The sequence below is a fragment of the Rhinolophus sinicus genome, linkage group LG05, assembly GCF_036562045.2.
Source record: "Rhinolophus sinicus isolate RSC01 linkage group LG05, ASM3656204v1, whole genome shotgun sequence".
In the NCBI taxonomy this organism is placed as follows: domain Eukaryota; kingdom Metazoa; phylum Chordata; class Mammalia; order Chiroptera; family Rhinolophidae; genus Rhinolophus; species Rhinolophus sinicus.
The window spans coordinates 118757639-118772035 of NC_133755.1; the positions used below are offsets into that span (position 1 = coordinate 118757639).

At 37.1% G+C, this 14397-nt stretch overlaps 1 protein-coding gene and 1 pseudogene across 1 annotated transcript in view; both read right to left on the reverse strand.

Moving 5' to 3' along the window:
• ME1 (malic enzyme 1) overlaps positions 1–14397 on the reverse strand; it is a 175659-nt gene that overhangs the window by 39840 nt on the left and 121422 nt on the right. The window contains exon 7 of the mRNA XM_019729541.2: positions 3489–3598. Coding sequence (XP_019585100.1) covers positions 3489–3598 — 110 coding nt within the window. The remainder of the gene's footprint in view (positions 1–3488; positions 3599–14397) is intronic.
• Positions 5753–7167, reverse strand: LOC109446348 (elongation factor 1-alpha 1; annotated as a pseudogene).

A 14397-nucleotide genomic window follows, 5' to 3' on the forward strand; every position in this document is an offset into this window, starting at 1 on the left:
TGTTTACCATCACTCAGCTAATCCGTCTTGGAAGTATGACACTGGAATACCACATTCATGGTCTATAATCTCCTGCCTTTCCATTTCTTTTTTAATAACCCTCATTATACCTAATATTTAACTTCATGGGAATATGTAGGTTATATGCCCAATCTCCCTGTCCTTGTATCTTCACTTCCTTCCCCCTTCACGTCCCTCCCTTCCCTGCTTATTTCTATGATGGTTACTTTAACCTTAGCTTTTATCCCACTGTCCTTTCTTTGCACAAATACAGTAAAACATCCCTAAGAGAGAAATACAACTGACCGACTCAGCCTTGCCTATTCCTAAACTCTTGCGCACAAGCTGCTCGGCTTGGTGTCAGAATATATTCGTGGTACTCAACTTCAACTGAATCCTCAGCACCCAGGATTACTGAATCCTTTTGTATTTCCTAGTCAGTTGGCTCTCTAGTTCTCTACAGCAATCGTTTCAGACCTCCTTTATTCTCATCAATCTTCTGACCCTATCTCTTGTTTCAAAGAAAAAAAATAGAGGTTATTATATAACTTTCCACCATGGATAAGATAACCAAAAGTCAGAGAGGTTAAATAAATAGATCAAAGTCCACCTAGTAAAGGGCAAAGAAAATCAGTCTGACTCCAGAGTCCATGATCTTAACATCTACATGTTATAATGTCTCACATTTCTCTCTCTCTCAGTTGCTGAGCTGTCATTGTACCAGGTCTTCAAGGCAAACACCTAGGCTCCATCCTGGGCTCTTTGCCTCACCCTCATCATCAACACCCAGTCATCCCTCTGATTTCCCTCTATCTTCACTGGCATTTTCTGAGAAAAAGGCACCATCATCATGTATCTGAATTACAGCAACAGCTCTACACTAAACACAATGTGAGTGACCTCTCCAAAATGCAAACCTACCTTAGTCAGCCTGACTCCTTAGGTTCAACTCCCACCAATCCTTTAGACTAGAGGTTGGCAAACTCTTTCTGTAAATGGCCAGATAAGTATTTTACCGTTTGTGTCTGTCCCAGACTTAACTCTGCTGTTGAAGCAGAAAACCAATCACAAACAATACATAAACAAATGTGCATAGCTGTATTGCACTAAAACTTGACAAAAATAGACAATGAGCTGGATTTGGCCCACAGACTGTAGTTTGCCAAGCCCTGCTTCAGACATACTACATTCATTCTATCAACATTAAGTACCTTCCATGGGCCAGGCACCATGTCAACGACAAGGGATATAGTGATGAGCAAAGCAGGCATGTTCCTTGCCCTTCACAGAGCTTAAAATTTAGTGGAGAGGGAATTTTAATTTTTAAAATTACTGTATATATAAAACTGCTACCGTTAAGTGCCACCAGGGAAAATAAAGAAGGCTATGAGAGCCTGTGATAGGTGGATTTGCCCTAGACACCAGGATGCAGAAAACTTTTCTGAGGAATGCCAAGATTTAGATGCGATTTAAAGAGGAAAGGAAAGAGTCTTCTAGGAAGAGGAATCAGCATTTGGCTAGACACTGCAATAGGAGGAAGACTGGCTCATTTTTGGATCTGAAAAAGGATGTTGTGGCTGGAATGGCAAAAATAATGAGGCTGGAGAGGGAGGGAGGGATCACACCATGCATTTTGGGCCACTTTCACGATTTTCATCTTTATCCTAAGTGCAGTGGAAAACCATTCAAGTACTCTAAGGAAGGGATGATATGACCGGATATCAGCAGAAAGAAAACTTTGGCTTGTTCGCCACTAAATCCTCAGCACCTAGTTCTGTATCTTGCAAACTATAGAGATACCACGCAGAGAATATATAAGAAAGGGAAGCAAAAGGAAGTGTGGAAAGATTTCTTAGGAAAATATCCATTCTTTAGGAGAGATGATAGTAACTTACGTTAGGGTAATGGAGAGAAATTGATGAAAGAGGCAGATTGCAGTAGACAATCAGGAGGATTTAGTGATAAACTGTGTTTGGTAGGGAGAGATGCAGAACAGAAAGATATCAGGAATTCACTGAGAAGGAGAAGACTGGAAGGAGATCAGGTTTGGTGAGGAAATAAAAGAGTCTGATTTTAGGGAGGTTGCGTGTGAGACAACTTTGAGATATCCGAGAGTAGATTTTAAATAACCACATGGGTATATGGACTGGAATTCAAAGACATCTGGGCTAGAAATATAAATCTGCTAATGGAATGTTCTGCCTTGGAATGTATGCCTATGAAGACATAATAAAACAAAGGGCCTGGGACTTAGTATTGAAGTGTTCTGTCATTCAATAGCTAATCAGAAAAGGATGAACCTAAAAAAAAAAGTGAACATCCAAAGACATAGGAAGAAAGTCAGCAAAGTGCTGTGACAAGAAGTCAATAGAAGAGAGCATTTCAGGAAGGAGGGTGAGGTCAACAATGTTAATGCTGCTGAGAATTCAAGTAAGATCAACACTGAAAAATGACCCCTGGAATTAGTGAAATGGAAGGCATCTGTGATCTTCTTTCAGGCTGCTGAAACTTGTTATGATCTTCTTCCTTAGGATCTTTGCCTGTGCTTTTTCCCTCGACCTGCCCTTAATGTTACAAGACCAGTAAGACTTTCACAGCAAGGTCTTAGATTTGGGGGTGGGGTGCTCGGGTGGGTGTGAATCTAGAGAGTGTTGAAAAAGATAGGCTTAAAGAGAAAAACAACTACAACAACGACAACAACAGGTAATGGAGACAAAAGCAGGAGCCAAGCATCTATAATCAAAGACAAAGAATAAAAAGCAGTACTATATATATATATATATATATATATATATATATATATATATATATATATATATATATAAAGGCAGCTTTTGTTGGGGTGAGGCTTAGAAATCATGGCTGATTGAGATGAAGGCTGAAGAGAAAAGTACATACACTCTTGTGTTTAAACAATGAACAATTTATTTTCATACATTTCATTCTTTGGTTAGCCATGATCACTGGGGATTTTATTAGATTTCAAAGAGTTCATTCTCTAACTCATGAATTATATGAGACCGTAGAGTCACAGAGTATTTTTCTCAAGTATATGAAAGTAAATTAGAAAAATCATCAAGCATAATTCTTGGCATTTAATAGATTTCTAGTATATACTTATCGAATTTGAATCATTATAAAATTATGAACTAATTTCAGGACATACCCTTATTTTTAAAATTTTTATTAAAGTATAGTTGGCATACAATATTATATTAGTTTCAGGTGTACAACAGTGATTCCACATTCCATACCTTATGATATAATCACCACTATAAATCTAGCAACCATCTGTCACCATAGAAATTATTATTATTGACTATATTCCCTGTGCTGAGCCTTACATTCACATGACTTATTTATTTCATAACTGGGAGTTTATACCTCTTATTCCCATTCACCTTTTTAACCCATCCTCCCACCTCCTCCCCTCTGGCATCCATTAGACATGTTCTTAATCCATATGCAGTGAAAATTTATTACATTACCTTGAATATCATCATTGAATGTGCAATACTGGTTTTGATACTTGTTTAGGAGACGAAATGCATTTATGTTGGCAAAATCTTCAAACTGAATAAGGCAATTCATTCCATACCTATGAGACAAAATATTCCCATTAGAAGTTAAGAAAATAACATTTAAAAATAAACCTTTAAAAATAACCTATAGAAAAGGCAAAACATTATTTTCTTTTAAGGGTCCTATCTTTCTACTTAGTATAGGTATGTAATACAATGTTCAGGAAATATTTGCTGCATGCTTACTGCAGAAAAAGCATTGTGTTGGCACTATGAAATTATACAAAGATGACAAAAATATGGTCCCTATCACTGAGGAATTTAAAATTTAGTAGAAACTAAAATATTTTGCAATAACTGAAAACTGCATGAAAAGTAGTGTTTAAGTGGTATGCACAGGAATTACAGATGATGAGAGGACAGAGAACACTTCTGGCTGGGGTCACAGACCAGGTAACAAATGAACTGAGGTTTAATGAATAGTAATGACTTCAAAAGTTAAGATGTAGGGTTTTACAAGCTGGGTAAATAGCAGAAGCAAATAGTTGAGGTGAAAGTAGGGAAAGAAAAGTTGTTCAAAAAATGGTAAGCCCTTCTTGGCTATAATGTGGTGATACGTGTAAGGATATAGTAAAAGATAAGGTCAGAATTTTATGTTGGAAACCCTAAAATTCTAGCCTAGGATTCTGGTTTTTATTCTCTATCCATGGTCAAATACTGAGAGGCTTTAAAGCATACAGGATGGATTTTTATTTCTGCAATTAACTTACTTGTCTGACCATTTATTCATAAGATGATCCATCCACCTATCCTTCCAAGGCAAAGAAAATTAAAGTTATTGGTAACTCAACCATCTGAGCGTTGCCAGAGAAAGCCATAAAGCCACGAACATCCTTACTACCACAGATTTATGGTCTCCAACCTCAGCAAGACTCTCGCTGCCACCCTCTTTGTGATTCCTTTTACTTGTCTTTGGTCTGCTTCCACTTCCATTACACCCCATGGCAATTCCTAATCTTCCCAAATCCTTTGAAATCTTGACCTCTTCACTTGTCTCCTACTTCCTGGAACAGTGAGGGCATAATGCATGATCTCCCTCAGCTATTCTCCCCACCTCCCCATCACTGTTTTAGCTCTGTTCTCCAGGCATCAGGGGACAAGGTAACTTACCGCGGGGGCTCACATTCTCACCCCTTCATCCTCAGTGCGCTCACTCTCTTATTTTATAACTCCTTATTCTGGACAAGTTTCTTCCTCTGATCTGATCATTGAGTTTGAATCTCTCATTAAAGGGAAAAAGTTCTCTCCTGATCCCATGTTTTCCTACCTTTTCATTTAATGTGTTTGAAATAGTAGTTTATAGTTTACCTTTTATTTACTTCTCAATCCCCCACTGTTGACCTTTTGCCCTCATGACTCTACTGGAATTGCTGTTCTAAAGTTAAAATATTTTCTGACTAAAAACCCAGTGAACACTCTTTGTATCCTTAATTTACTAGAGCTCTTAGCTGCATAGCCACTGATTCTGTTTATCTTTTCCCTTGAAACTCTATTTCCTAGAATTCTGTGATGTCATCCTTTTCGGTTTCTTCTCTTGATCATTTCTTATTTTTCCCTTGTGGAATCCTTGGCATTTAAACACTGATTATTTCCCATGACTTTATCCGTGTGCATGTGTGTGTGTGTCTGGGTGTGTGTGTGTGTGTGTGTGTGTGTGTGTGTATCCTGATAGACTCTCAATCATGTTCATGGTTTTAATCATCAACTATACAGACTGACCCCAAATAAGTATTTCTAGTCTACTGTGAATTCCGGACTTGTATATCCTTGGCCAGCTGGATAATTTTATTTGAATGTACCTCAAACTGAAAAGTCCAAAATTAAACTCATTATATTCCCAGAGTACCTATAAGAGCTCAACAAACGTTTGTTGGATTAATGTAATTTATAGATATTTTCTCATGTAATCTGAAGGTATAATTTTTTGTTTTGTTTTGTTTTACTTTGTTTTAATGGGTCTCAAAATTCTGTGACAGATTTTTGGTCAAGTTGTTTCCATTAAAAAGTACTGATTTTAAAAACTAAGAACTTAAAAACTGCCACACAAAAAAACCAATGGTCCACAAAACATTCCCCTTTCCCTCTGAAGGTTTTACGATGCATTGAAATCATTAACCAGTCTTTTACTATTACACTTAAATGGCCAATTGTGACAAACAGTTCTGAGACCATTCTTCCACCACTGATTAAGACTGGGGTGGCAGGTGTTGGGGATAATATTCATTTAGCCTCTGAGCTTTCTGGGCAGGCTTGGTGACCTTGCCAGCTCCAGCTGCTTTCTTGTCCAACTGTCGGTTTCATGTCACAAACAGCAAAACGGCCAAGAGGAGAGTAGTCAGAGAAGCTCTCAACACACAGGGGCTTGCCAGGAACCATGTCAACGATGGCAGCATCACCAGATTTCAAAAACTTGGGTCCATCTTCCAGTTTTTTCACCGAACGACAATCAATCTTCTCCTTCAGCTCAACAAATTTGCAAGTACTGTGAGCTGTGTGACAATCACACACAGGTGCATATCCGGCACTGATTTGGCCTGGATGGTTCAGGAGAATCACCTGAGCAGTGAAGCCAGCTACCTCCATTGATGGGTCACTTTTGCTGTTACCAGTCACAATGCCATGACGAACATCTTTGACAGACACATTCTTGACATTGAAGCCCACATTGTCCCCAGGAAGAGCTTCACTCAAAGCTTCATGGTGCATTTCGACAGACTTTACTTCAGTTGTAACATTGACTGGAGCAAAGGTGACCACCATGCTGAGTTTGAGAACACCAGTCTCCATTCGGCCCATAGGGACAGTACCAATACCACCAATTTTGTAGACATCCTGGAGGGGCAGACGCAAAGGCTTGTCAGTTGGACGAGTTGGTGGCAGGATGCAATCCAGAGCTTCAAGCAGTGTGGTTCCACTGGCACTGACATCTTTATGGGTGACTTTCCATCCCTTGAACTAAAGCATGTTAGCACTTGGCTCCAACATGTTGTCACCATTCCAACCAGAAATTGGCACAAATGTGACTGTGTCAGGGTTGTAGCCAATTTTCTTAATGTACGTGCTGACTTCCTTAACGATGTCCTCGTATCTCTTCTGGCTGTAAGGCAGCTCAGTGGAATCCATTTTGTTAACACCAACAATTAGTTGTTTCACACCCAGTGTGTAAGCCAGAAGGGCATGCTCATGGGTCTGCCCATTCTTGGAGAGACCTGCTTCAAATTCACCAACACCAGCAGCAACAATCAGGACAGCACAGGTAGCCTGAGATATACCTGTCATCATGTTTTTTATAAAGTCTCTGTGTCCTGGGGCATCAATGATGGTCACGTAGTACTTGCTGTTCTCGAATTTCCACAGGGAGATATCAATGGTGATCCCACGCTCGCGTTCAGCTTTCAGTTTACCCAAGACCCAGGCATACTTGAAGGAGCCTTTTCCCAATCTCAGCAGCCTCCTTCTCAAATTTTTTGATGGTTCTTTTGTCGATCCCACCACATTTGTAGATCAGATGACCAGTAGTGGTAGACTTGCCGGAATCTACATGTCCAATGACAACGATGTTGATGTGTGTTTTTTCTTTTCCGATTTTGGGTTAGAATCAGCTGTGGTTTTCACTACACCTGTGTTCTGGCGGCAAACCCGTTGTGGAAGAAAAAAAGGAAGGTACAATTTTATAGATGAGGAAAGCCTTGGACAACTGATAAATCGGGAAGAGGAGATTATAGAATTTCACTTTTTAGCAAGAAAGAAAATCAAGTTCCTTTCATACTAATTTTTAAAGAGTAGGCACTAAGTAGGTTACAGAAGCTTTTAACATCAATAGTTTTTGTTAATGAAAGTAAAAAGGTTAGCCTACTCAAAACAAGAGTAGAAAAAAGCACCTCATTTAGTAATGTAGGACTCTAACACATTTTTCTCTTTTGTTGAATTCTCAAATACAAATGGGAATTCCCAAATGTAAATTATGTTTATTCTTATAATTTTTCTTCATGTTTAACTGCCTTTTCTTTAAAAATATTTATTTTCACAGTTATCTAAGAAAACAAATTCCTATGGAACTATTATTTTTTTCCATCAACATTTAAATTTTTTTCCTTATACGTTCCTCTTTTCTTTCTTTCTCTCAAAGTCTTTTGGGAAATATTAATCATTTGCTCACAAGATTTTTTACAATAATCTATTACGTCTTCAAAATAAATAATATTTTACAGGTGGCCAACAGGTACATGAAAAGATGTTTAACATCACTAATTATTAGCGATGCAAATCAAAACCACAATGAGATATCACTTCACACCTGTTGGAATAGCTATTATCAAAAAGATAAGAAATAACAAGTGTTGGAAAAAACAGAACACTTGTTCACTATTATCTGTTGGTGGGATTGTAAATTCGTGCAGCTACTAAGTAAAACAGTATGGTGATGCCTCAAAAAATAAAGAATAGAACTATCATATGATTCATTTATTCCACTTCTGGGTATTTACCCGAAGAATACAAAAGTACTAATTTGAAAAGACACATACACCCCTATGTTCCTTGAAGCATTATTTACAATAACCAAAATATGGAAGCAACCTAGATGTCCATTGATGGATGAATGGAAAAAGAAGCTATATATACACAATGGAATATTACTCAGTCATAAAAAAGAATGAAATCTTGTCATTGGCGACAACTTGTATACACCTTGAGGATATAATTCTAAGTGAAATAAGTCAGAAGGAGAAAGACAAATACCGTATGATTTAACTCATATGTGGAATCTAAAAAAAAAAATGAACAAACAAAATAAAAGCAAATTCATAGATACAGAAAACAAATTGGTGGTTACCACAGGAGAAAGTGGTTGGGGATCAGGTGAAAGGGGGGAAGGTGTCAATTGTATGGTAATGGATGGTCACTAGACTTTTGGGGTGATCACTTTGTTGTGTATACAGATGTCAAATTATAATGTTGTACACCCGAAACTTACATAATTTAAAAAAATAATAATATACTTATGGTCAGAAAAAAATATGTTAGTCAAAATAAAAAGAATTAGAAAATTCCCATATCAGCAAAAAATAGCTAATAAAATATGAATTAATAGGAAGAAATTAATGGTCTAAAGATCTTGAATTTTAAATCACTCTCCTCTCTGTCCCTAGTTCTGTCTTCCATTTCTTCCATCGTCTCCTTCTACAGCACATAATCTGCTCTTCATTCTGGCCCTTCCTTTCCTCCTAATTCATTCCATCTTGCTTCACTTCTGGATGCCAAAGCCAATTATTTCAGCAGTGCACTGGCTATCTCCCTAGACTCCCCTGCCCCTGGCTCTCCTTCACTCTGAATAACACCCCCACTCCACTTAGATAGCACATAAGCTCATGCTGTCGAGACTCAGCCAGGACCTTAATCAAGTCCTGCAATATTTGTTTTCATTGGTTACTTGTCCACAACATGCTCCCAAAGCAGCTTTTACAAACTTTTTGTTTTATTTTCCTTGTCCCACAAGTACTCAATCTCTTACCAGTCACTACCACACTAAGATTAATGCTGTCCAGAAAGAATGATCTTAACTTTCATATGTCTCCTCCACATTTAAAAATCTTTGCACTTTCACTCCCCCGCCCCCCCCACACACACACACACACTTCTGAGAAGTTTCTTGCTTCCTGTTCCTAATCTCTCTACGGACCTTACAGCTTCAACTTTACCTGTCTACACTAACAGCGTCAATTTCTCCTTCTCTGCTGGTCCCTCCCTTTTTGTCTCTAAGGATGCTCACTGATTTTAAAACCACATTCCTTGACCATGACAAAGTCAAAACTATTATTACTTGTCTTTCTCCCCCTACCCAGTTGCCAAACCTCTCAGAAGACAGAGCAGTAAACCTTCCCTCATTTCTCATTTCTTGTCAACATTATGCCTATTATTCAAAGACCATCTCAAATCACCACATCTTGATACCACAATGCAGTTGAGGTCTCTCTCTTCTGAGCCAAGAAAATATTTTTTAAGTAAGTTATTATTTTCCGTTGTGGTTATTAATATATTATATTTGTCCTTGATGGACTTTCTTTTTTAATAACCATAAATTTCATAGGTGAAAACTGGTATCTGAACTTTTGTATTTTTTTGATTACTAGTGAAGCTTAGCATATTTTTCTATGTTTATTGATCATTTGTAATTCTTTCTGGAAGATTATATGTTCTTTGGTTAATATTTCTACGCTCATAGTCCTCTTCTTTATTATTTCATAAGAGCTCTTTATAAATTAAGAATATTAACTTTATGTTATGTGTTATGTATGTAGCAGGTTTCCCCTGTCTAGTACACTCTGCCATTAATCAAATATAGTGTTCCTGTTTGTTTTTACAAAAGGAACTTTAAATCTTTATGTAGTCAGATCTTTCCATCTTTTTATTTACAGTTTCTACCCTTGATAGTATGCTTATTACAGTCTTAAGCACATATATTTTAACTATTAAAATTTTCTTCTAATGCTATCATGGATTTAGAAAATAAACTCTATATTTGGTATTATTATTATTATTATTATTATTATTATTTTAAAGATTTATTAGGGAAGGGGAACAGGACTTTATTGGGGAACAGTGTGTGTACTTCTAGGCCTTTTTTCCAAGTCAAGCTGTTGTCCTTTCAATCTTAGTTGTGGAGGGTGCCGTTCAGCTTCAAGTTGTTGTCATTTCAGTCTTAGTTGTGGCAGCTCAGCTCATGGTGCCATGTTCCATCTTAGCTGCAGTGGGCGGAGCCCACCATCCCTTGCGGGAGTCCAACCTTGTGGTTGAGAGGACACGCTCCAACCAACTGAGCCATCTGGGAGCTCAGTGGCAGCTCAGCTCAAGGTGCCATGTTCCATCTTAGCCGCAGGGGGCGGAGCCCACCATCCCTTGCGGGACTCGATGAATTGAACTGGCAACCTTGTGGTTGAGAGCCCACTGGCCCATGTGAGAATCAAACCGGCAGCCTTCAGAGTTAGGGGCATGGAGCTCTAACTGCCTTAGCCACCGGGCCGGCCCCAGTATTATTCTTTTAATGTTTGGATGTAGATTGTTTTTAAAGATAGATAAAAATTTCTCTGTGCTATATAATTCATCCAAATACGCCAGCGCCATTCATTTAATAGTCCATCATTTCCACCTCATCACCTGTAATCAAAAACTATATCTGATGTAATCAGGTTGGTTTCTGTGCTTTTCTCTTTTATTCTACTAATTCTGCTAATGACAACAAATATTTGTTTACTTGTGTGTGTGTGTGTGTGTGTGTGTGTACTCACTTATTCTCCACAACCACACAATGAGGCAGGTAGTGTTATTATTCTCATCTTACAGATGAGAAAACAGGCACAGCATGTCGATACTGCTTGATAATGATAGTCTCATAGTAATGATTTGTCTACTTATCTTTCTATCCAGAAAAATAAATGCCTCCCTGTTTTAATTACTATAGTATTTTAAAAACTTCAGTATTTAGGAAGGTTATTTACCTCTCATTCTTCTATTTAAGTATTTGCTTGGCTGTGACAGAATTTAAAAACATAGGCTCTAGAATCAGAGCTCCTGGGATGAAATCCTGTCCTCATTTATTTATAATGTTAACCATTCTGTGTCGCTGTTTCTCCATTAAGAGAAGTGAGAATAATAACGGCATATTATAATATGTGTGTTACCAGGATTAAATGAAGTGATAAATGGAAGTGCTCAGTGTGCAAAGACTGGCTTCTGAACACTCTATCATAACTAGATATTTTTTTATTATTTAATAACAACAATATAGGCCATAGACAGTGAAATAATATCTTTAAAGGACTAAGAACAGTATATCTAGCAAAGCTATTCTTCAAGAGCAAGGTTTAAACAAAGATATCTTTACACAAATAAAAACCTAAAGACTTCTATTAAAGCAACTTCTAAAGGGTATATTTCAGGAAGAAAGAAAATACCCCAGAAAGAAAGTCTGTGATATATTTAAAATAGTAAAATATAAGTAAAAAATAGTAATTTTTATCCACATAAAATAGCAACAAAGGATAAGACTACTTCTGGCATGACAGAGTGAGGAGGCCGGCAAATGAGTTTCTCAAACAGCAACAACAGAATAGGACAAATCGTTCAAACCCATCATTTCAGTGCTCTGGAAACCAACTAAAGGCAAAAGAGGCAAAAATGTTTAAGTAAATGGGGAGTGAGGTCAATTTCTGAAAGGAACGAAAAAATGTTATGCTCCTTATATACATGATGCCATTCTAGAAAACTCCTCAGTCAGCTTTATTAAAAATTATGAAAATGTTATTAAGAATGGGGAAAGGCATTTCCATGGTTATAAATTATTGCTTTTAAAAAACAACCTTAGCAGAGAAACAAACTTTGTGGTAGCAACTGATTCCTCCAAACACAAATATCAGTCACTAATCATCCGGGGCTTGTAATGGCTCCTTCCCCTCATCTCTGGTTTCCTCGCCGGCCTTTAGAAAGCAATGGCTGCCTGCGTTTAGACAATGCCCTCCTATGGTTTGCTCCCGATGTGTCATGTACCAGCGGTCTTGCAGCATCAGATGATCTGTCATTATGCTCAGAAGAAGCAGGACCTTGTGGTTTCAGTATATGAGGAGGAATCAGAGCCTTCTCAGTTCTATTCCTGGATCCACTACTTATTTGGTCCTGTGGTTTGGGGCTTGTTATAATTTCTCTGTGGTTAAAACGAAACCCCCTCAATATGGTTTGCCTTCGGTGTTTAGGACACAGTGTGGTCAGGCGATAAATTTATACTGTTTTCTAAGTGAAATCAGGATATAGGCATAGGTAGTAAGATGGTGCACAAGATACCTTGTCATTTACAAAAGTTTATTTTAGAATTATTCCCTGGAGAATATAGCATATCAGTTTTAATTTCAAGAGTTTTCTCTACCTGGTAGTTAACTCAGATTTGACTCCTAAAGATTTAGAGACAGGCATTCTGAATGTATTTTGTGATACAATCATGTTGCATCATATAATAAAAGAAAGCCATGTAAGGGATATTTTGTTCCACATCGAACCAGTCTTGTCACTATGAAATTATAAGTAGTGGCACACAAGGAAGTTGGCCAATTCAATTCAACGTAACTATGAAAAGAACCTACTATTTTATGATCAAAATATCACATAAAATAGTGGGTGTAAATGGTCTTAAAAGTTAACAGAAATACGACCCATAAAATTAACTTGAAAGAACTGCAGAGAATTTACTCCTGTGGTATTGTTAAATCAGACAAAAATCTTATTACAGTGACTAATCACTACATTTAGCATATGCCACTTTATAGGGATTATCTCATTTAATTATCTCAATAACCCAATGCATTGTTGAGGCATGTATTGTTATTTTCCATTTTATGTATAAAGAAACTGGAGCTCAGAGGGATTAAGGGCCATGGTTGAGTTGATACTGCTAATAAATGGTAGGTTCTGGGTTGAACTGCAGAGCCATGGTTTTAACTGCTATACGAGTATATACTGGCTCTCACAGAGTACCAACGTCCTGGTCAAGTCAATAAAGTGAACAGCATATTTAAAAATAAAAGGATTACAGTGATAAAATAAAGGAGTTGTGATTTTTATCATAAAACTAGCAAGATAGCATTTGTATGCATTTTATATAGTAGGTATTTTTATTATAGAAAGTATATAGGCAGATATTGGTGAAAACATTAGTCTTTCTTGGGTTACAAACTATCAAGAATTCATTCTAACCAAGTCAACGAAGAACATTTTGATATCCCCCAAGAGATACAGTAAAATATTTTTTCAGGATTTATTACATACATGGCACTATGCAGCATTCAAGATTCAGAATACTATTCTGCCATAAGAAAAGATGAAATAGTGCCATTTGTGACAACCTGGATGGATCTGGAGATTATTATGCTAAGTAAAATAAGTCAGACAGAAAAAAATCGAGAACCATATGATTTCACTGATATGTAGTATATATAATAAAACTGAAAACAACAAAATAAAAGACAAACAAATGAAGAAACAAAAACTCATAGATACAGATAACAGTTTAGTGGTTAAGAGGGGGAGGGAGGTGGTAGATGAGAGTAAAGGGGATCCAATATATGGTGATGGAAGGACAACTGTCTCTGGGTGGTGAACACACAATGTGATATATAGATGATGTATTACAGAATTGTACACCTGAGATTTATGTAACTTTACTAACAATCCTCACCCTAATAAACTTTAATTAAAAAATATATTCAGAGCACTTTAGCTCTGATAGGTACCTTGGAGATAATTTATTCCAAACTACTCATTTTTAATAACGTAAAGTCTGAGGGTGCTCTAAGAATTGAGTAGCAAATAAGAAACATGGATTGTGACCCTAAAATGCTTACAGTTTTATTGAGAAGACAAAGGATACAAGCAAAAAAAATTAAAGGTTCAAATTAAAAGCAAAATCAGTGGTACACAAAGAGATAACTATAGGGTTTAAGGAAGACAACATGAATTAAGTGAGGCTTAAGTTGAGCCCTTGGGTATGATTTGAGTGAGGTAGAGGATGAAGTCAAAGAGGTCTCAAAGTTTGTGCTGGAGGACACGGGACATTAGTTTGTGGAACTTCAGAAGACCAAATACTAGTTGCTGAGTTTCATATTATGAATAGTTTTAAATGCTAGGATAAGTCATTTGAAATTGACTTAAGTTCTCTTTGCCAAGAACTATTCAATTTTAATTCTTCTATGTAGGTAAGCTATGAATAGGTGAGTATGTGTTCATTCTTTAATTCATTGTAATATTTAAAAATTACTCCTTGCCTCCAAAA